General features: G+C 54.1%; 1 protein-coding gene across 14 annotated transcripts in view; it reads left to right on the forward strand.

The window, feature by feature from the left end:
- CAPN15 (calpain 15) overlaps positions 1-19901 on the forward strand; it is a 59836-nt gene that overhangs the window by 34430 nt on the left and 5505 nt on the right. For all 14 annotated transcript variants that reach the window (XM_076351007.1, XM_076351006.1, XM_076351005.1 and 11 more), the window contains 3 exons: positions 11744-13241; positions 17239-17447; positions 17694-17877. In XM_076351007.1, coding sequence (XP_076207122.1) covers positions 11744-13241; positions 17239-17447; positions 17694-17877 — 1891 coding nt within the window. The remainder of the gene's footprint in view (positions 1-11743; positions 13242-17238; positions 17448-17693; positions 17878-19901) is intronic.

Here is a 19901-nt window from a genome sequence, read left to right on the forward strand (position 1 = left end):
AGCCTAACTTCAGTGGAGGCTTGGAGGTCTGTGCTCCTGATGGGAGTGGTACCTGTATGATGTGTCCTGCTCACATGTTCAGCATTAAACTGCTCACCAGTTTGTCCGGATCAGCAGGGAGCCCTCATGACTGCAAGAGGAGAGGCTGCCTCTAGGGTGTGATTTGGCTTCATATTGCTCTGGGTGTGTTTGTCCTCGGGTTCCTGCGGGCACAGGAGGCCATTAGGTGCTCCTGGTATCTCCCACCCTCTTCCCGGCACACCTTGAGGTTTAAAGGACATTGCTCCATGGAGGGTTGTGCTACAGCTCATCCCAGAGGATTCGGTGTCCTCACTGGTCCCTGCTGGGTGTGTGATGGGATCAATGGTATTCTGTCAGTCCTGATGTTGCCAGGGCCTTGTTTGCTCTGTAATAATCTCTTCTCCTGCCGTGTTCAAAGGGCCAGAGTTTTTTGGGCTGAGAGTCAAGGCTGGACACTGCAGCCAGGTCAGCAGGCATCACCCCTTTTCTGCCAGATCTGAACCTGTTTGGCCTTTGACTGTAGCCTGTCTTGCTGCTTGGCAGCTGAACCGCTCTCCCCTCACCTTGATTCACCTTTTTTCAGTTCATCTGTATTACCGACCAGGGAAGGTGTCTACCAGAATTGACCCTTCATAGGCTCTTGAGAAGTTTTCCGAGCTGCCTCAAGGCAGGGAAGGATTTATGGGCCAGTCAGGGAATGATTAGATATGTTTTTGGAGCCCCTGTCCCTCCTTCAAAGTCTTTCTTCCTAACCAAGGCGATCTTCTCAGAGTTTGAAGTTTTTCGTTCTTTTCTGCAGAAGCGTTCAGGCTTCTCCACATGTGAATAATTGCAAACTCCCTCCTGCTGGGGCCGTTGAAGTAAAACTGCAATGCACGTTTGTACTAAACCTGTTCTCAACATCAGCGAGTGAGCGGGGCTCCAGGGCATACACAGCGAGCACCTCGCACAGCAAGGAGCACCCCTGATGCCGGCATTTTGAGTCTTGCCGGGGTGTGGGATCAGCCCTCTTCCTCGGTGACTGATGTTGAGTTTTTTGTCTTGTCATCTCGGCGTGGAGAGTCAAAGGGCCAGGAGGTTTGTTTGATGTTTGCGTGCATTGCACCCGCTGGATGCTGGCTGGAGATTGCTGTGGGATTTGGGTTGGCAGCAGGATCATGAGCAGTCATTCTCATGAAAACCTCTCAAGAAAATATAATTCCCAAATTCCCTTTTGCTGCTTCCAGAAAAACTTTCCCCTGGCGTCGCTGTAAAAGATGACTCTGAAGGGCCAAAAGCTGAGTTACGGCAGCTCTCATAATCTTTGTGTTTCCCCATAATGTTGGCAAGATCCTACCCTGTTTGGGCTGTGGATCACGTTGGCTTTCAGTTTTTTAGCATGGAGGCCTCAGTTTGATGGCTGGGTGTGAAAGTCTGTTTCTTTCAAACCTTTCTATACAAGCCATCTTGCAAACAGGTAATCACTTTATTTAGCAGCAGATCCGCAAGATGCATCATCCTGGTCTGTGGGATTGATTTCAATGGAGTCTAAATCCTCCTCCATTTCAGGTGCTCATGAATTTTGCTGGACGACTTTATTTTACGTGGGAAACTTTCTGGGACACTGCTCAGACCAAAGATGGAGTATAAGTATAAAAAACGTGCAAGATAGCTGAACCAATTTTTACCAGGCTTTCTAAAGAACAAATCTACTGTTCTCTAAGAGCCTTCTTGCTCCAAGTGCACAAGAAGCTGAAGCTACAAGTATCCAACGTAACTTGGGTCTGTCAGTCTTCTAGGGTTCAGGCCTTTCTGGTCTGTTGTTTTTTTAACAAAAAAAATTGAATTCTTGAATTCTTGCGTTGCGCTTGCTGGAGGACCGTGGGCCTTTTTCCCCTGAAAGAGCAGCTTTTGTGGGAGCTGCAGGCATGCTGAGGCGCTCCCAAATATTTTAGCGGAACCAGGGCATCTGCAGAGATCCTTTGCGTGTTCTACACCCAAATTACACCAATTTCATGCAACTGTGATAAAAACCTATAAAACTGGTGTACCTCCTTTGTGTATTTGCTCTTAAGTGGGTTCAAATATCTACTGTATGTGGATTTTAGCCAAAGTCAGTGTAGTGTAGTCAAGTAAGGCAAGATACGGATTGAGGCCATTCAATTCATCACCACCTTGAGCGAAATCAATGTATTAAGACATTATTGAACCTGTTTAAGCATATACGTAGTACGGTGCTGGGCTGAGTTAGTGACACAAATTTTCCTCACCTAGTACAATACTTAGGTGCAATTGGAGCTTGATATTGTTTGCTCTTAATTTCCCCAGATACCCAAAAGACCAGGGAAATTAGGTACAGAAAAGGTAAATAAAGTAGTTGAGTCCAGGAATGATGGCAGTAGTAGTGCTGTGCTAAATTGGTTTCTTTGAAGTGAACTGTGATTGCAACTGCAGAAATTTCCCATGCTTGCGTGCAGGGAGGCAAAATGAGGTTATTAATTATAACAACAGGCTGGAATTGATCTTAATGAGAAACAGTGAAGCTTGAGAGGAGCTGAGGATGTGCTGGTGGCTGTCCCCAGGGCTGGGGCTCCAGAGAGACCTTCCCGGACTGTTCTCCTGCCAGCTTTGCTGCAGCAAAGCCTGTCGCGTGATGATCCGGTGTGACTGAGTGCCAGCGTAGCACGTTCCCCATGCCTCCATCCTGAGTTTTGAAGAGGTCACATTGCCATTGGCCATCTCCTCTGGGCCCTGTATCCCGATAACCTTGGGTAGGTGCAGGAGGCCTTCTTTAGGGTGAGACAGCTGGTCCCTCATCAAAAGCTTGTGAACCCAGAGCTTGCAAAAGCTCATGACATTTGAGCAAAGCTAGAACTGGGGCTTTGCTGGCCTCCTTGAAATACTCAGTCTGCCTCTTCCTTTCGTATCCCCAGGGATTCTTCTTGTTGCCCTGGCAGAGATTTGGGTAACCTGTTCATTAGCAAAGTAGCCTTTGAGAATGGTCTTGTCTCAGCGTGCCTGTACCACACAGCGCTCTGCCAGCCAAACTGGTTTTCTTCTGAAAACTAGTATCTTACAACACCGAAGCAATTAAGGTATATTAAAGGCTAATGATGCACGTCCTGTTTTTCTCACAAGGCAAGCCTTCCAGATTCTGATTCTGCTTTGATGATTTTGCATGAAGAACGATAAAAGTCTCTTGTCTCCAGTCCATCAGTTTAGGATAACACTGCCTGTATGTCCTTAGCCTTGGAGGAAAGCTAGTGTGAGGCATGCTCCTTCCAGACGTGTGTCGCTTTGCATTCTTGCAGCGGCATTGGGCCTGCAACTCCAGTGACCATGTGTTCAGATGGGCAGATCCCTTGAAAGACTCTGTTCCTTCTCTCCTTTTCCTGGGCCAAACCCAGCCAGGGATTTCAGCCATGAAGAGGACTTTCCAAGTGATGATGATCTCCTCAACTTCCTTCCTTCATCAAAGCCAGACTTTGGCGCGTGTTACAGCAGCTTTCAGGGTGCTCCTGTCCTAGCTGTGCCTCTGTCCTCCTCCCGTTTCCCACGCCGCTCTTGACAGGTTCTTGGGGCCCCTTCATGGCTGGCAAAGGGTAGAGGAGCGTGTTCTCTGTTCTACTTGCATCCTTTCCAAGCAGTTGTACTTGCAGAGTGTTGCCTTGGAAGTCCTTTCTTCCCTGTCCTACAGCAAAATGTCCCCTCTCACCCACCCTTAACATCTGTCTTCCTTAAGACAGGCAAGCCCTGTTTTTGGGGAGGTGACAGCAAAGTAAATTTCAGGGAAAACTGCAGTTTGAGAGGATGTTCTGTGGTTTTGTTGGCTGCCACAAAAATATACTGCTGAATGAACTCCATACATTTGGGGCCAGTGGTTTTTTTTTTTCCTCAGACTTCTCATTAGCAGAGTTCGGTTTTCCCCTGGGAACTCCTCATTAAAACTCACAGCCTCTTCTCTCCCTGGCTGGTGGAGCACATCTGAGCTGGCGGAGCTATGTCCGTTGTGGGAAAAGCAGAAGCTAAACAGAAACTGTGCAAGAACCCTCTTGAGGTTTGGTGCAATGGGACCAAGAAATTCCCAGGAACTGGAGTGCGTCATCAGCTCGGAAAACTCTTAGTGTCTGTCTGAGCCTCTCAGCACCTTCTGGGGAGGGTTGTGTGGTGGTGTTGGGTCTTTAATGGCCCCGTTCACCGTCAAGTGCTCACCCTTGCACGGTTTCCTGCTGCAAAATTAGGCTTTTTTTTTTTTCTCCCTTCTGCTTTGATGAGTGACTTTCATCTGCCATCATTGCTTTATTAAACAGAACAAATCCAGTTGTCCTGCTTCAATTCATTGCAAGTTACTACCAGTGGAAAATGCTATTTTCTGCATAAATGTAATTGTCCTGCCCCAGTGAATGGTCAGGAGCACTGATACTGTGCTGGGCCTGGGAGGAGGTAACCTCCAGAAAGAAAGGATGTCCTGGCCAGAGGAGAGTTTGCCATGGAAGCGGAACGGGCTGGTCCCTCGGCTGTTTTTCCTTCTCCTATCTAAGCTGTGTTTCTGGGAACTAGCTGACAGTTTGTCCTGGACTGACTCTAAAGAGTGAGAGCAGATATAAATATATGATAAAGCTCTGGAGCACTCAAAAATTAATATTTCAGGATCAAGAAGTCTTTATTTCATCAACTGCTTCAACAAGAGGAGGAATTTGTGTAGTTGTAGTCGTTGTGGTTCCTTTCCACCAGACTGAAGGAGCAAAGAGAACAGTGCAGCCAGGAGCTCAGACCAAGGCCCCGGCTCCAGTCCTGGCTGAAGGAGCCAACTGGTATGAGAGGACTAATTAATTTCCCTCCTCCTCGAGGAGGATGCGAGCCACCGGCCCCATTCTGCAGGGTTGCTCAGACCCATACAGTACCAAACACTTCCCCGGTGCTGTGCAAGGGGAGCAGGAGTGCAACCCAGAAAGGTGTAGTGACACTGCAGCTTGAACTCCTTAATGTACATCCAGTTTCGGGCTTCCCGGTACAGCAAAGATCTCGGCAAACTGGAGCAAGTTCACTGGAGGGGCACTAAGATGGTCAGGGTGCTGGAGCACGTGCCCTGCAAGGAGAGGATGAGGGAGCTGGGCTCGTTCAGGCTGGAGAAGAGAAGGCTTTGGAGGAGGTCTACCAATACCTACAGGGACATCATCCAGAAGACAGAGCTGGGCTCTTCACAGCAGCGCGTGGTGGGAGGACGGGGAAACAACAGGCATACGATGAGACAGGAGAGGGTCAGGCCGGCTATAAGGAGAAGCGTTTTTGCCTCAAGGAGAGTCAGCAGAGTTCACTGCCCAGAGAGGTTGTGTAGTCTCCATGCTTGGAAGTTTTCAAGACCAGACTGTATAAACCTGAACGACCTGCTGTGATCTCTTAAAAGATGCAGCTTGGAGCAGGAGTTTGGGCTGGAGACCCCCCCCGAGGTCCCTTCTGACCTGAGTTATCCTGGGATCCTCCATGCTTCCTCTTGTGGAAGGGGGGTGCTGCTTTCGCTCACAGGTGGAGAGGTCCAGCAAGGGCCCCCGTTTTATGGGCACATTTGTGCCATTCAGTGGGCCTGCCTGGCACTGCCCGACTTGGTTGCTTTGATATGAGCCTCCAAGAAAGCATGGGTGAGCGTAGGGGAGGTTTTCTTTGCTGTCTCTGCCCTTGCTCAGTAGAACTGTGCTGGTGCGAAGTGGGAGAAGAGGGCAAAGGGACAGGTCACTTCTGGTGCTTTGGTTTTGCCTGCACCTCTCTGAAACTGGGTGAAGGTCACTGGTACTGAAGCCTGTGTTATTTTCTTGTCTCACTTTGGTGGAGTGGGAGAGGCGGGATTTGGAAATACTTATGCAACCTGCCCTGTTTGTATGATGCTAGCACAGTGCTGGTGGCAGTTTTATAGCCTTCAGGGTTTAGAAGTGTGAATCAGAGACTATTTTTCTCCTATAGAAACTTGTAAAAGTGGAAAGTCCCTGTTCATAGTCTTTCTGTGTTGCTCTGCCAGTATATCTGCTGCAACCTTCCCCTGGTCCAGCCTACCACCCCTTGCCTGGCTCTGCAAGAGCGAGTCAGCTCAGCCAACAGCATCTCCTTGCCTGGGCTTCATGACGTGCAGGCCATGATCCCAACCCACGTGCCCTTCTAACAGTTCAGCTGCCAGAGCGATGCCGCATGGTTCCTGACCCCCCTCACCCCCTTCTTGCACAGGTACGGATGTCTCCTGTTCTGGCTGTGGCTCTGGAGACGTGGTAGATCCGCGCAGGAGACGGCCCAGCAGTCCTCTCTTGGTCAGAGCATGCTGTGCCGTTGAAAGGAGTTAAATAGAAAACAGCTGGATGGGGAGGAGGGGGATTGATTCACAGCTCACAGACAATCAAGGCAGGATTTTGTTTGGGTTTTTTGTGGTTTTTCTTTTTCTTCCACAAAGTTCTAGTGCTTTTTCTTGTATTTGTTGAACAAGAGGATTTTGCTACAATGCGTTCTGTTTCAGAGAGCTCGGGGTTTGTACATTACTAGAACAATTGATTTTTATTTTTTTGTTTATTTACTGCAGGAGAGAACTGAAGGAGTAAGTTTTAAGGCTTTAGCTGTTCTGGAAGATTTTTTTTTTTTAGAGAAACAGCCTGATTCTGTTGCTGCATGCGATTGACACAAGCTCATATAATCCTGTTACCAGTGTGGGCTCTGCAGTGGAGCCCTGGGATCTCTCGCTCCAGTGCCCAGGTCACCTCGAGCCACTCGCTCTGGCAGTCCAAGGTGCTTCTGTCCAGGGCTGGTTGCCATCTCTTGCCCTGGAGCTCAGCTGCACATCACACAGGCCTGGCACACCACCAGCTCCCTGCTAGCAGGAAAGACGCAGACTGCAGGTTTTTGGGCACTTCCTCGTCTCACACCCTGCCCTGTTCCTTCCTGTCTTGCCCTGCTCTGGTGAGGCTCCAGAAAAGCCTTTGGTCCCAGATAACACCCAAAGGTAGCGGAGACCCCTGGCTTGTTCGATGGCTGTGTAGGAGCCGGGGCTCTGTAGCAACAGGACACGCAAGCTCAGCAGAGACTCCTAAACTCATCGCTGAGCAGAGCCCTAGGAGGGGGACATCGCTATCCCAAGGTGGGTTTGGAAGGTGACCAGCTGGTGTCTTCTTAATCCCTTCCCTGTCTTGTCCTAACAGTTCTACCCCACTCTGGTTAGAGGAAAGTTCCTGCACATCAGAGGGAAGCAAAGGGCCACGATGTCCCTGCAGTGACTGTCCCTTCCCTCCTAGTGACAGCCTTCCCCCGCCGCCTCTGCACGCTCAGAAACGGTGTCCAGAGGGTAGGAGCCACACACCCGTCAGGCAGCTCTGCTGCCAGATTCTGCCTGCGAATGCTGCCTAGGCGTCCCAGCCAGCATCCCTCTCTGGAGGCTGTCACCTTGGCAGTGGGCTGTCTTTGGCACTTCTAACTCCGCAAAACAGAGTGAGCAGTAAGGTTCCCTGGGACCTGATTAGCATGCTGAAAACTGTCTACTTGGTTGAGTACCTTCTATATTCTTTTTTAAGTATTATAATTATACTGTTGTGATTGCCAAGGTAGGTGCAGTCCTGCCAATGTGGTGATGTCTCCCGCCAGCTGATGTGCACCCTGTCTTGGCTGGGTAGAGCTACTGTGGTGGGAAGCATGGCCCTGTGGGGCCAGCCTTGTCCATGCTGCTGGAGGTGCGGGGTGGTACAGCTGTTGCCCTTTCCTTGCCGTGTGCACCCAAAAAGAGCCTCTAGCAGATCCCTGCTGCCAGCCCGACGGGCTCCTGAGAGCTTGTGTCATTGTGCTCCCTGTAAAGTGTCCCCTTCCCAAGAAAAAGCCCTTCTGTGGGTGGGTGACTTTGCCAGGTCGCTGTGGAGCGGCTGTTTTTGAGAGGAGCTCCTCTCCTGCACAGGCGCCTGGGAAGGTGGCAGGCGATGTTTATCTCAGTTGCGTTTTTTGGGGCTGGAGAGCATGTCTGTTATCATACAGCAGATGGGCCTGGTGAATAGATGGTGGCGACAACTGTGTTTCCTCACGCAGGCTCGTTGCCTGCTGGGAAAGGAGCCAGCCAGGCTTTGTAGGGAAAAGTACAGAGCTTGGACAGGCTGCAGTTGGGTTTCTCCTTCAGCCAGTTCATTTTTGAGAGGTAGGTGTTGGTGTGGGACAGAGGCTGCTGCTACGATCCACCGTGTGCTGGTATGGGGTGTACCGTATAAGGACGGGTTCCAGCCTTGTGCCCTCTGTGATCTTTGGACCCTTAAATTTAAGTCTGGTGCTCCAGGCAGGGACTTGAATTGTCCATCAGTCCTAGGCAGGAGTCTGGTGGGAGCAGGCTGCAGTCTGGTGTACTGCCAGTCGTCAAGGCTGGGGAACCGGTGGCTTGTGGGGGACAGGCGAAGATGCCTGTCCCGTGTCCTCTCCCATTTCTGTGTGTCTCCCACTAGCTTGCAGAGAAAGCTGTGTGGCTGCCAGGCACCACGACATGGTGCAACAGCCATCCTGGGGAGAAGCAGGCAGGAAAGTCTCCTGCCAGAGCTTTGCCACACTGGTGGCCCTGCCACTGCAAGGGGAGCTACAGACCTTTGAGGGAAGAGCTGATGGCCTTTCTGGGAGGCTTTTTGGTTTTCCTGAGAGCTGTCAGTGGAGAAAGTCAAGCACGTGGAAAACCTAGCAGCAGGCGGGATGGTGTCCCTGGAACAGACAGTGTTGGGAGCTGACCTCTGTGGCGTGGGGGAGAGGAGGGGACCAGGAAGGGGACAGCGTGGCTGGGGAGCGATCGCAGCTCCCCAAGGCCAGTATCAGAGCTCCGGGGAGAGCACGTGCAGTGGCAGGGCAGAGCACTGCAGCGTCCTGGCTTCTGCCTCCCTTCTTGCTGCCTGGAGCTTGGATCTCCTGCCCGGCCAAGTGAAATGGTGCTGCCTTCCCCGAGCCCGCAGCTTGTCACAGATAGCACATCAGGCAGGTCTGGCGATGCGGTGTGTCCCACTGTCCCCTCGTGTGGTACTTCTGTCTTTTAGGTTATCCTGGTTTTTCCCTTCTCGCTATTGGTATGGGAAGGGATTTCTTTCCATGGTCCTGTGGTTGCATGGCCAGAAGCCTTTGCCTGCTGGGTAGGACCGTGGGTGCGAGAGTGATGTGTGCAGCAGGAAGATTGGTGGCTGGAGGGTCCCGCTCTGCGGTAAGCAGCACAGCATCTGCGTTTAGGGGTGGATTTTTTGGAGCCGGTGCTTTCCAGCACATTGTGCAGTGGGTAACAGCATGGGACGCTGCAGGAGGACGGATGTGGATGGCGCAGGTTGCTGACAGCCTTTGCTTGCCTTTTGCTGATGCCTGTGGTTTGATGAACCTCATCCAGTAAGACGAATGGATGTGACAGGATCATGGTGCCCTTCATGGCCCTGTTTGCTTCCCCGTCTCTGCTGGAGCCAGGCACACAGCTCCTTCCCTTTCTCTGTTTGAAGAATGATCTCCCTTTCAGACGGTTGTGGGCATGGTGCTGCCACAGGGGAGAGGACTGTACAGTGGCTCACAGCTGTAGGACTTCAGGCAGAAAAATCAATGTTTATATTTCTCTTAGCTGGGAAAGATTCCTTAAATAACTCCAGTAAATAAATACCTTGTAAAGTTCCAACTATGAAGGCATGGTATATGAACCAGAATGAATTTTCAAGCTCTCTCTTGCAATAAAATGGATTTCTTGTGTTCAGGCTTTATTTAGAGACACATTTGATTTAAGAAGGGAGTTGAAGGTTTTATCTGATCTCTTTGTGAGGGGGAGCTGCTCTTCTGATGGCTGCGGGGCATGGTCTGAAAATGTGGTCGGATTGCTGCTGCTGCTGGAGTATTCCCAGGAGAGTTTCTTGTGTACCCAGCCAAAAGGAGGGTCACTCTCCTCCTCCCCAGGGTGGTTCTTGCTGCATCCTCTGTCCCCTCAAGACCCCGCTGCTGCAATGCAGTCTGCTCAGCCTCCTTGGGAAGCTGGTTGTGCAGGTGCTGCTGCTTGGGATGCTGGAGGCCAGCCAGGACCCAGTTCCCTCCGTGGACAGCACCGGCATCTCATAGCTTTCTGTGCTTGCCCTCTGTGGCTTAAAACGTCTTCTCTCCCTTCTTTGTTCCAGCCTGCGTTGTGGTTGAGCCTGGTCCTTGAAGGGATGCTAGAGAGGGAGCCAGTGGTGAGCCTGCTGGGGTGCAGCCCCCGTGATTTAGGCTGTTGGTTCCTTGGTCTGGGATGGCCTGAATTTGCTGTTCCTGGGAAGAGCTGAGGGCATGGGGTGAACTTGGAGGCTTCTCCTGCAGAGTTGGCCCTGCCTGGGGTCTCAGGCAAGCAGGGCAGGGCGGAAGGGATTGGAAGGGGACCAGCTCAGCTGGAGAGAGGCTCAGCTGGCCTGGAGCTTGGGTTCAAGGTTGGGGCTTTAGACTTGGCTGTGTTATCTGGGAGCAAGAGTGCATGGAGGTAGGGCTCTGGGCTCGTGCTGCACGTTTACCTGAAGGAGAACTGTTTTGTCCTTGTGCAAAGGAGGAGGAAGCAGAAAGCTCTGTTTCAGCCCCACCTTTGCTCGAAGCTCCAGGAAATGACACCACCAGGGGACAAAGGGCACCGTGCAGGGCTGGGGTTCTTTCTGCTGTTCGTCAGCATGTGTGCAAGCGTGGCATTGCCTTCCTGAGAGCACCAGGAGGACCGCAGTGAGGGAGAGCTGCTCCCTGCAAGCCCAGAGGTTGCTGTGGCCTGTGGAGCTGGTGCTGCTGCTGCGCTTTGCTTTCTGAAAATTGAACCTGCCTGGAAAACGTTGTTACGACTTTCTGCCCTGGAGTGAGGTGGCTGCGGTGTTGGACCTGTTCCCCCATCAGGGTTTCAGGCATTCCCAGGCAACACTGGAGGTTGAAACCAAGGGCTGGTGCTGACAGCAGGGCTCTATGGCTTCTCCGCTTCCCAGGTAAGCGGGGCAGGAGCTGGAGCTGGGATCCGGTGCCCCACAAAGCCTGCTGGTCAGAAATGCCTTGCCTCTGCTGGAGGCTGGGGAGAGTCAGGAGCTGCTGCTGAGCTCAGAACCTGCTGGTGAGCTGTCCTGGCGCCGGCTCGCCACAACTCACCTCGGTTCCGGCATGGAGCTACCGCTGGCAGGCTGGCCGGGCCAGGCTTCTGGCCCTGAAGCCTATAGCCAGGTAAAAGCACCACCGTACACCACAACCTGCTTTTCTGTGCTTGGTGGTGCCTGGTGTGGGATAACACAGTTATCCCAGTGTGGATAAGTGGTGTGTCCATGGTGGCGAGCCAGAAGGAGAGGAGAGAGACAGGAACAGAAAGTGAAACAGAGGTGGGCTGGAGTGACACCGAAGGAGGAAAGAATTGACCCTGGGAACAGCAAGAAGGCAGAGCAGGGTGTCACCCCCTCCAGAGAGTTACAAACAAGCTGCAGACGTACAAAATTGTCGAAGTTGGGTGCAGAGGCGGTGTGCTTGCTTGCCGGGGCGCATCCCTGCAATGGGAGAGGGGTCAGCAGGGTTGCAAGGCTGTTTCTTGTGCCCTTCCTGAAGTGTTTTGGGTGGAAGCCAGTGCATTGCCGTGCACTGGGAAAAACTGTCAGTGCCAGAGGAACGAGTGCCTGGAGAGCAATGACTGGATTGATGGTTGTCCCCTTCCTGGAAGCAAGGTCGTGACTATGCCAGCCCAGGAAACGCATGGTACCCCCACATACCGGGTGGCCTTGGCCTCATGCTGTCTTCTGCTTTCTTCCAGCCACTCCCACTCTCCCGGCTCCATGGCTGCCACCCACGAGTGGTCCTGCACCCGCTGCACCTTTCTGAACCCCGTCGGCCAGCGGCAGTGCTCCATATGCGAAGCCCCCCGCCAGAAGCCCGACCTCAACCACATCCTACGGCTCAGTGTGGAGGAACAGAAATGGGCTTGTGCCCGCTGCACCTTCAGGAACTTTCTGGGCAAGGAAACCTGCGAGGTATGTGGGTTCACCCCAGAGCCAGGGCCCAGCGGCTCCCCCTTGCCTGTCATCAATGGCATCTTGCCCAAGCCCGCCGTGCTTGTGGAGCCCAAGGGCACGTCCAAGGAGGAGGCTGCCAAGGCAGAAAGCAGCAGCGAGGACTCGGAGGGGAAGAGCCCTGATGAAGCGGAGCTGGAGAGTGGCTGGGCTTGCCAGCGCTGCACGCTGCACAACACGCCAGTGGCCAATTCCTGCTCTGCCTGTGGTGGCCCACGCAAGCTCTCCCTGCCCAAGATCCCACCAGAGGCGCTGGTCGTCCCTGAAGTCATCACCCCTGCCGGATTTCACATGACCCCCTCTACCCCACAGCCTTTAGTCTCTGCAGAGATCTCTGATGGTGACGCTGTGGCCACCCAGGGCCCGGTGGCTATGGAACAAGAGGCCCAGAAGATACCAGCCTTCAGTCCCTTCTCCCCGGGCCTCCAGAACAACCCTGTGCCCCGAAGCCGCCGGGAGGTGCCCCCCCAGCTGCAGATGCCAGGGCCTGAAGCCTCCCAGCCCGCGGCTCAGAGCGCAGCGGGGCAGAAGGGCTCTCCGCAGGGTCAGGCCAGGGCTGCCCCGGCTGCCCGTCTCCAGGAGCTGCTGTCCAACAAGCGGCTGAGCGTGCTGGAGGAGGAGATGGAGGTCAGTCCGTCCCACTGGAAGTGCAGCTCCTGCTCCCTGCTTAACTCTGCCGGGGCTGGCAAATGCGAGGCTTGCAGCGCCCAGAAAGGCAGTGACACCATCAATCTGGTGGGGGACTCGGTGAGATTCACCCCGTGCAGCCCCTCCAGCCCTGACTTCACCACCTGGTCCTGTTCCAAGTGCACCCTCAAGAACCCCACCCTGGCCCAGAAGTGCAAAGTCTGCGGCTCCTCCAAGCTGCATGGCTTCCAGGAGCACGGGACACAGGGCGAGCCGTCCCCCCGCTGCCCCGACTGCGGGGCTTGTGACAAGGGCGGCTGCTCCTCCTGCAGCAGCAGGGCCCCATCCGCCCGCAAGGTCGCCCGCCTCTTCCCATCCCAGCTGCCCAGCGGCCAGGAGAGGCCGGGCCAGTGGGCTTGTCCCGCTTGCACCTTGCTCAACGAGCTCAAGGCCAAGCACTGCGTGGCCTGCCATACCCCGCAGCAGTACGTGGCCCAGCGCAAGGGCCTCAAGCCCCTGAAGAGACGGGAGAGCATGCACGTGGAAAAGAGGCGGCAGACAGACGAGGGAGAGGCCAAAGCCCTGTGGGAAAACATCGTGACCTTCTGCCGGGAGGTGAGTGCTTGCTGAACTAGTCTTGCCCCTGGTTTCACTTGGAGGGAGGCCATCTTCACGCCTCCCCCGTGGGTCTAGGGCATCGCTTGGCACAGGCAAGCTGCCTTCTGTGTCTTGGGTCCCAGAGAAGATCTTCACCTGCAACAGCTGGACGCTGGTTGTTAACACTGAAATGTAATATTTTAAATTGGTGCAAAATAATCTCTAGGGTGAAGGTGACCCATCCAGTTCACTCCCAGTCCGAGGGTGAGGAAGTCTGAGTGTTAACTCTGAAACCTAGTGACACTTTAAATCAGCGAGAGAGAATATCTCTCTGGGTTGGAGGGGACATTCTTAGGTGGTCAATACAGCTCCTTCCCTGTCCAAGGGTGGGGAAGGCTGGCAAAGATTGTGTCCAGGTTTGCTGGTGGCACTGCTCTCTGTGGGCAGCAACTACGACATGTGTGGGTGCAGGAAGTCTGGGGATGCAGCAGGCAGAGGCTCAGAGCACCGGCAGGGGTGCAGGCAGAGGAACTGCTGCCGCTGCCAGCAACCGCAAGTGTTCAAGAACCGTGAGCTGGGCCTTGGCGTTCTTTGGTTTTGGTGTTTGTGAATGCACAGCTGCAGCCGCAAATGGCTCGCCCCTGTTTTGGGAAGGACAGCTGAGGTTTAGGTGTACCCTGGCTCCAGGTGAGGGTCTCAGGAGTGCATGCTAGCACCCTCCCCTCCCACTGTGAAGTATCTGGCTCAATCTGTTGGGTTTCAGTCTCAAAACACCGCTCTGATGGCCCCATTTTTTTCCCTGAGTGGCATAAGACGCTCCTGTGAATGCTGCTCTTTCTCTGCCCTCCTTCTGGGGGAAGCCTCCAGCTCTTCTGGACCAGATGGGGAGGGAGTTGCAGTCCCATTGCAGTCCCATTTTGACATACAGACATACAGACATGGCTTTCTTTTTCTGCCTGCTCCGAGGAGTTAATGCGAGGCACGTGCCTGTGCCTCCGCTGTGCAGACTGGGGACCACAGAGATGTTTGGCCTGGGAGGGAAGCTGTTGAGAATGATCCCGTTTTGGGGTTGTGGGTTTTCTTAATTACTACATGTCCATCCTAACAGACATGGGTGTCTTTATAGCAGAGAGACCCTGATTCTGCTTATCCCCCTCTTTTAAGCAAGTGAATAGCCTCTTTTGTAGGCAGGGAACATCTGTTACATCCAGTGGAATCAGGCCTGAAGGATGAATTATGAGAGACGGCCAAGTTGAATTAGCAGCTTGCCAATGCCAAGAAGGGGAGTCTGCCTTGCCCCATCCAGCACAGCTCTCGGTCGGAGCCTTGGCCGAGCCTGTTCAGCTCGCTAAGCCGGCAGTAATGGGCTATTAGGTCAGCGTGGGCCATCTCCTGAAAATCCCCTTAAAACTAAATCACTGCGATGTTCTGACACTGTTTGTGGTAAGTCGAGGGCTCTGCAGGTCTGAGGGAAGGACTGGCAGCGGTGGTAGGACAGTGCTGCTCCCATACACATGCTCGCTCTGCTCTTGGTGTGCCTGCAGCCTCCCACCAATGCCCCTGTTCAGGCTGGCATGTAAGGCCTCCAAGCTTCCTTCTGTCCGCGGTGTTTCACAGGCTGTTCAGCCTTCCCCTGAGGGAGAGTGTCAGGCTGGCCAAGTTCTCCTCCGCCTGTTGTCCCCCTGCCCCAAGTCGCGTGGAGCAGCCCGCCTTGCTGCGCTGCTCACTGCAGGGATTTCTGCTCAAGCTCCTGCTGTGGGCGCTCCTTCCTTCGCTATTCCAGGGGTGTCTTTTCCAGCACTTCTCGGTGTGTGGCCCCCGCTTTTAGCTTTACCCTTTCTCTTCCGTCTGGGAGGAGAGCAGAGCTGACCTCTTCTACTAGCTGCCTCTGCACTGGGCATCTGCTTCCCTGTCTTGTGCTGTCCCCTCTCTTGCTTATCCTGCTGTCTCACACTTCTTCTTTCCTCTGATTAACCATCCTTCCCCCTTTCCAAATAACAACACGCATCAGCACATTCTGCAGAGCTAGAAAGACAACCCAGGACTCTTGCTGTCTGTGCCATGCTCTGGCACCTCTGCCTGCAGAGCCTTTCTGTGTGCTGGGGGAGGCCCCATCTTTGTTTTCCTTCTTCTCTACCCGTCAGACAGTTCAGTACCGGCAGCAAGGCCATGCGGGGCAAGGCAGCAGCCTTCCTCGGCCTGTGCGGTCCCGGGGAGGTGGCCACAGAGAAGGTCACGTCTCTGGTCCAGAACAGCATGAAGAGTGTTGTTGGCAGAGCAGGAGGAGTGAAGGAGGTCTGATGCCCGGATTTATCCCCTTGCAGGAGAAATAAGCAGGGCTCCTCGTCTGGCACCATCTGTGAGCAGGCTCATCACTGCCCGGGCACAAGAGGAGTTACCTGCGCTTCTTCCCGCTGCTCTGATGCTGCCCCTGCAGCTCTCGTGCCTCTCTTTCCCTCCATCTCCAGGGATATTAGTAGTGACAACTTCTCTAGCATTTAGAAATATATGAAGGGAGACATCATGGTATAAAGGTAATTAGGTTGTTAGGCAGGCTTTCCTGAAGCTGCTGGGGAATTACACTGCTGTGGCTCTTGCATTGCCTCCATCGTCAGTGCTGGTGGGCTCGCGTTCAGGCTCCTGCGCTCCTGCTGAGTGCTGTCCTGACCCTGGAGAGGCCCTGGCCACGATACCGGGGAGGCTGAAGGCTTCTTCCACCTCTGCTGCTTGGAAAAGCACCGCTGCGACTCCACAGGGGACAGAAAGCTCGCGATGCCCACAGGCTCTGACTCACGGACTGCTGCCTTGCTCTGTGTCTGCACTGCCCTGCACGGTGGGTTCCTGGGGAGCCCTGGCTACACCCCGAGAGGCGAGTGTGTGAGGTTGGGATGTGGCAAGATGAGGTTGCTGGCTGATAGGGCAGAGGCAGCTGCTTGTCAGCTGCACAGAGCAGGTGCTCCCCTTGAGAAAGCCAGCAAGCCCTGGGACGTGTCCTTTTTGGCCTGCATTGGTATCTGAACAGTGACGTCTATTAGCTGAAAAACACCCTTCTGCAAAAGAGAAGCTGGAAGTGCTAATTGAGGCACCACGTAGAAAGCATTCATGTAGGATTGCAACAAAAGAGGAAGGACAACTACTAGTTTGGTGTGCATAAAAGCTAATTTAAATCGGAGCCGGCTTTTGCTGAAAGGATTTAATTTCATTTAATTAACAATAACAAAGAAATCCTGGTTCTTATTTCACCCTGTGTTAAACTGTCTGAAAAAGCCGCCCTTCTCCCCTTGGTGAATGCTTCCATCCTGCCTCTGTGGCTAATACCTGTGGGATTATCTGCCCTTCAGTCCATCCTATTTTATTTAATGCGAGCAGCTATTGCAGGTGGGCTCGGACATGGGATACCCTCACTCTGGAATTGCTTTCCTGTTTGTGGTCGGGTTGAATCCAATTGCGAAAGGTGCCCCTAATATCCTCCGCCGCTGTGCCTCGGGGGTGGCACAGGACTGCCAAGCCCAGCCTGTCCTCTCCGGAGCAGGGGCAGCTCAGCCCTTAGCGCAGGGCTTGGGTTGAGGAGCATTTGCTTGCCAGGTGGCTCCTCGCAGGCTTTGCCACTTATAGAGGCAGCCAAGGTCCCCCACGGTCCAGCTTTTAGCACCAGCACGAAGTGCGAGACGGTCCCTGCCCAGGGAGGTTCCGGTGAAACAGAAAAAGGCAGATTTGAGTTGCAGGCTGGAGCTTGGGGGCCGGAGAGGTGAGTCGGCTCTTGGCAGGGCTGAACTCTGGACCTGATGCACAAAATGCATCTGTGCCGTTGTCAGCAGACACCCGGTCCCAGACCTGCTCCCCAGCACGGCACTGGAAGTGGCTGCCCAGACCAGGCAGGAGGGCTAGGGGCTCCGCTCTCGCTCCTGGGGGTGCAGTGGGAGGCTTTCCAGGCCAGCCCCATCCCAGGAGGCCCTGGGGAGCTGTGTGCCGCACAGCTGCACACTGATGCTCTCCTTGCCTTTCACTCTCGCAGAACAAAGTCAATTTTGTGGATGACAGTTTCCACCCTGGGCCCAAGTCTGTGGGATTCCCGGAAGGCGACAGCGTGCAGCAGAGGGTGAAACAGTGGCTGCGACCCCACGAAATCAACTGTAGCATCTTCAAAGACCGATCGGTGAAGTGGTCGGTGTTTCGGACACCTAGGCCCTCGGACATCCTGCAGGGACTGCTGGGAAACTGCTGGTAAGGGGGAGCGAGCCAGGCTGACACCCTCCTACCCCTTCCTCCTTTCCCCGCCTTCATCCAGCTCCAGATCAGACCCCTCAGCCCTGCTCAAACCCATTTATACCCCCAGGCATGTACCCCATCCTCTGACTCACCCCTTACCAAGCGGCTGCGGACTGCGGTCCCCTGCGCTGCACGGCTGGCAGCTGCCTGCTGCCTGCCTGTGCCCCGCTGAGACCGTCCCACGTCCCGTCCCACCGGCAGGTTCCTGAGCGCCCTGGCCGTGCTGGCCGAGCGGCCGGAGCTGGTGGAGAGGGTGATGATCACGAGGACGCTGTGCCCCGAGGGTGCCTACCAGGTGCGGCTGTGCAAGGACGGCACGTGGACCACGGTGCTGGTGGATGACATGCTGCCGTGCGATGAGTGCGGATACCTCCTCTTCTCGCAGGTCAGCGGCCCTCGGGGGGAGAGAGATGCTGGGAGGGGGGTGGGCAGTGCTCCAGGGGCAGGGGGAGGCTCGTCCCTGGCTCTCCCAGGAGAGAGGACTGATGGAAGCAGTGGGAAGGGGTACTGCTGTGGTTCGCGTGAGGCCCCTACTCTGTGCTGCATGGGGCGTTTGCAGCTCAGGACCCTGCTTTTTGCTGCGCCTTCAGGACAGCTGAACTCTTTGAGGCCATAATATAAATCTATTTAGGCCCCCTTTGGCATTTTCCAGGCTGTGATGGAGAAGTTTCATTTGCAGTTGCTTTTCCCCTCACTCCTCCCTGCACCACAGCCACTTCACTTGCAGGGGAAGCCATCCTTATTCTTCACAGCAAAAGGAAAATATTTTAACCTGTGTGTTTTGCACTGCGAGGGGCTGAGAGAAAGCTGTTTCTTTCCTCTGCGGGGAGGTCTGGCAGCTTGGCTTTGCCAGGGAGGGACCGTGGAGAGGGAGACAAATCAGCCTGTTTCGAGCCAGTGCCTGGTTGCTCTGAGCACGCTCGAGTGGCATCTGCTAGGATTAGCGAAGCTCCCTCAGCCACTTTGGGACGTCACTGTGCGTTACGCCCTGCCCTGCCTGCCAGCCCCAGGGGCGCTTGCTGGGATCACGTCCATGAAGGAGATTGAGAACGTCTTTATTGAAACTCAGGCGGCAAAATCTGCCAAACCAAAGAAAGTGCTGCTGTCAGGAGGAGACAGGGACCCGGGACCGCTGGGTTGGACTTCTTTCTGCAAATCCCAATCCTCTGTTTTAAAGTACACGCAGCCCCAAACCACATTGTGTGTGAGCTGTAGATGTCAGGACAGGACTCTGGCTGGGGAAACGGGGCCCAAAGATGAGTATTTGAGGAACTTTAATGTCAGTACAGCTTGCACAGCCCCCAGCCTGTGTGGGCTCGGTGGCCTGAGCCCTCCGCAGCGTGGAGGTGGCCCAGTCCTGGGGCAATTGCTAATTGCATCGGAGCTAACGGGCCTCGTGGGGCAGCTTACCCCTGGCTCTGGGCAGAGGGGCAGGGGTCCGGGCAGGGGCTTTGTGCTGTGCAGGCACAGGTACGGGACTGCCAAGCCTGCGCTGCCTGGCTGCTTTGTCAGCAGAGTGGGTGATCCCCACAGGGACACTGAGTGGGGCAAAATGATTGCCAGCACTGCTGGAAGCCGGTCCCGTTGAGGAGAAACTTTGGAGAGGGGAAGAAGAAGGAGTCTGTGTCTACATTTTGCCTCACAGTAGACAGAGGGGATCCAGTCAGACACGTTATTTTCAGCATAAGATTTGCCTGTCTTGGTTTTTTTCTTTTCCATCCATCTTTCCTCTCTTAAAATTTCAAGTCTGCTTTTTTTTTTTTTTTTTGAAGATTGAAGGTTTTCACATGGGCTGGGCTTCTCTTGCCTTTGTTTCCAGGGGCATCTGAATCGTGACGAGATTTTTGTGCCGAGCGTTTAGCTGTGTGAACTGAGTGTGGGGGCTAAAAATGGAAAAATGGAGAGTTTTAAAAATAAAGGAAAATCAGGCTCTTAATCAGAGCTTCCTGGCTGCAGCTCAGGCAGAAATAAACATGGATTTTGTTGAGTGAGGGACTCAAAAAACAGTGAAAAGCACTTGTAAGCTTTCTTTATCCATTGGAAAGAAATCTTCACTGCCTTCCTTTCCTCTCCTAGCTCTTGGCTGCCACCTGTGAGTTGCACACAGTCACAGTGTGCCGGTGCTTTTCCCCTGCTGCCCTGCAAGCACCGGGCACTGAACACGATTTGTTGGGGACCTGGAGGCCAGCAAATGTCTCTTTGCCTTCTGTTCTCGTACGCCTTCCTCTTCGTGTCCCCACTGCAGTCAGGGGCTGGAGCGGAGGTGTCTCCCCCCAGCCTGAACATGCCCAGGAGCAAAGCACGGCTGGTGACTGCACCCTGCGGCACGCTGAGGGACCCGCAATGGTGGCTTGGACATAGCGCTGAAGGCTGCGCCCTGAGCCCGCATTGACGTGGCCGATGGAGGCT

The sequence above is a fragment of the Aptenodytes patagonicus genome, chromosome 13 (genome assembly GCF_965638725.1).
Source record: "Aptenodytes patagonicus chromosome 13, bAptPat1.pri.cur, whole genome shotgun sequence".
Taxonomy (NCBI): Eukaryota; Metazoa; Chordata; class Aves; order Sphenisciformes; family Spheniscidae; genus Aptenodytes; species Aptenodytes patagonicus.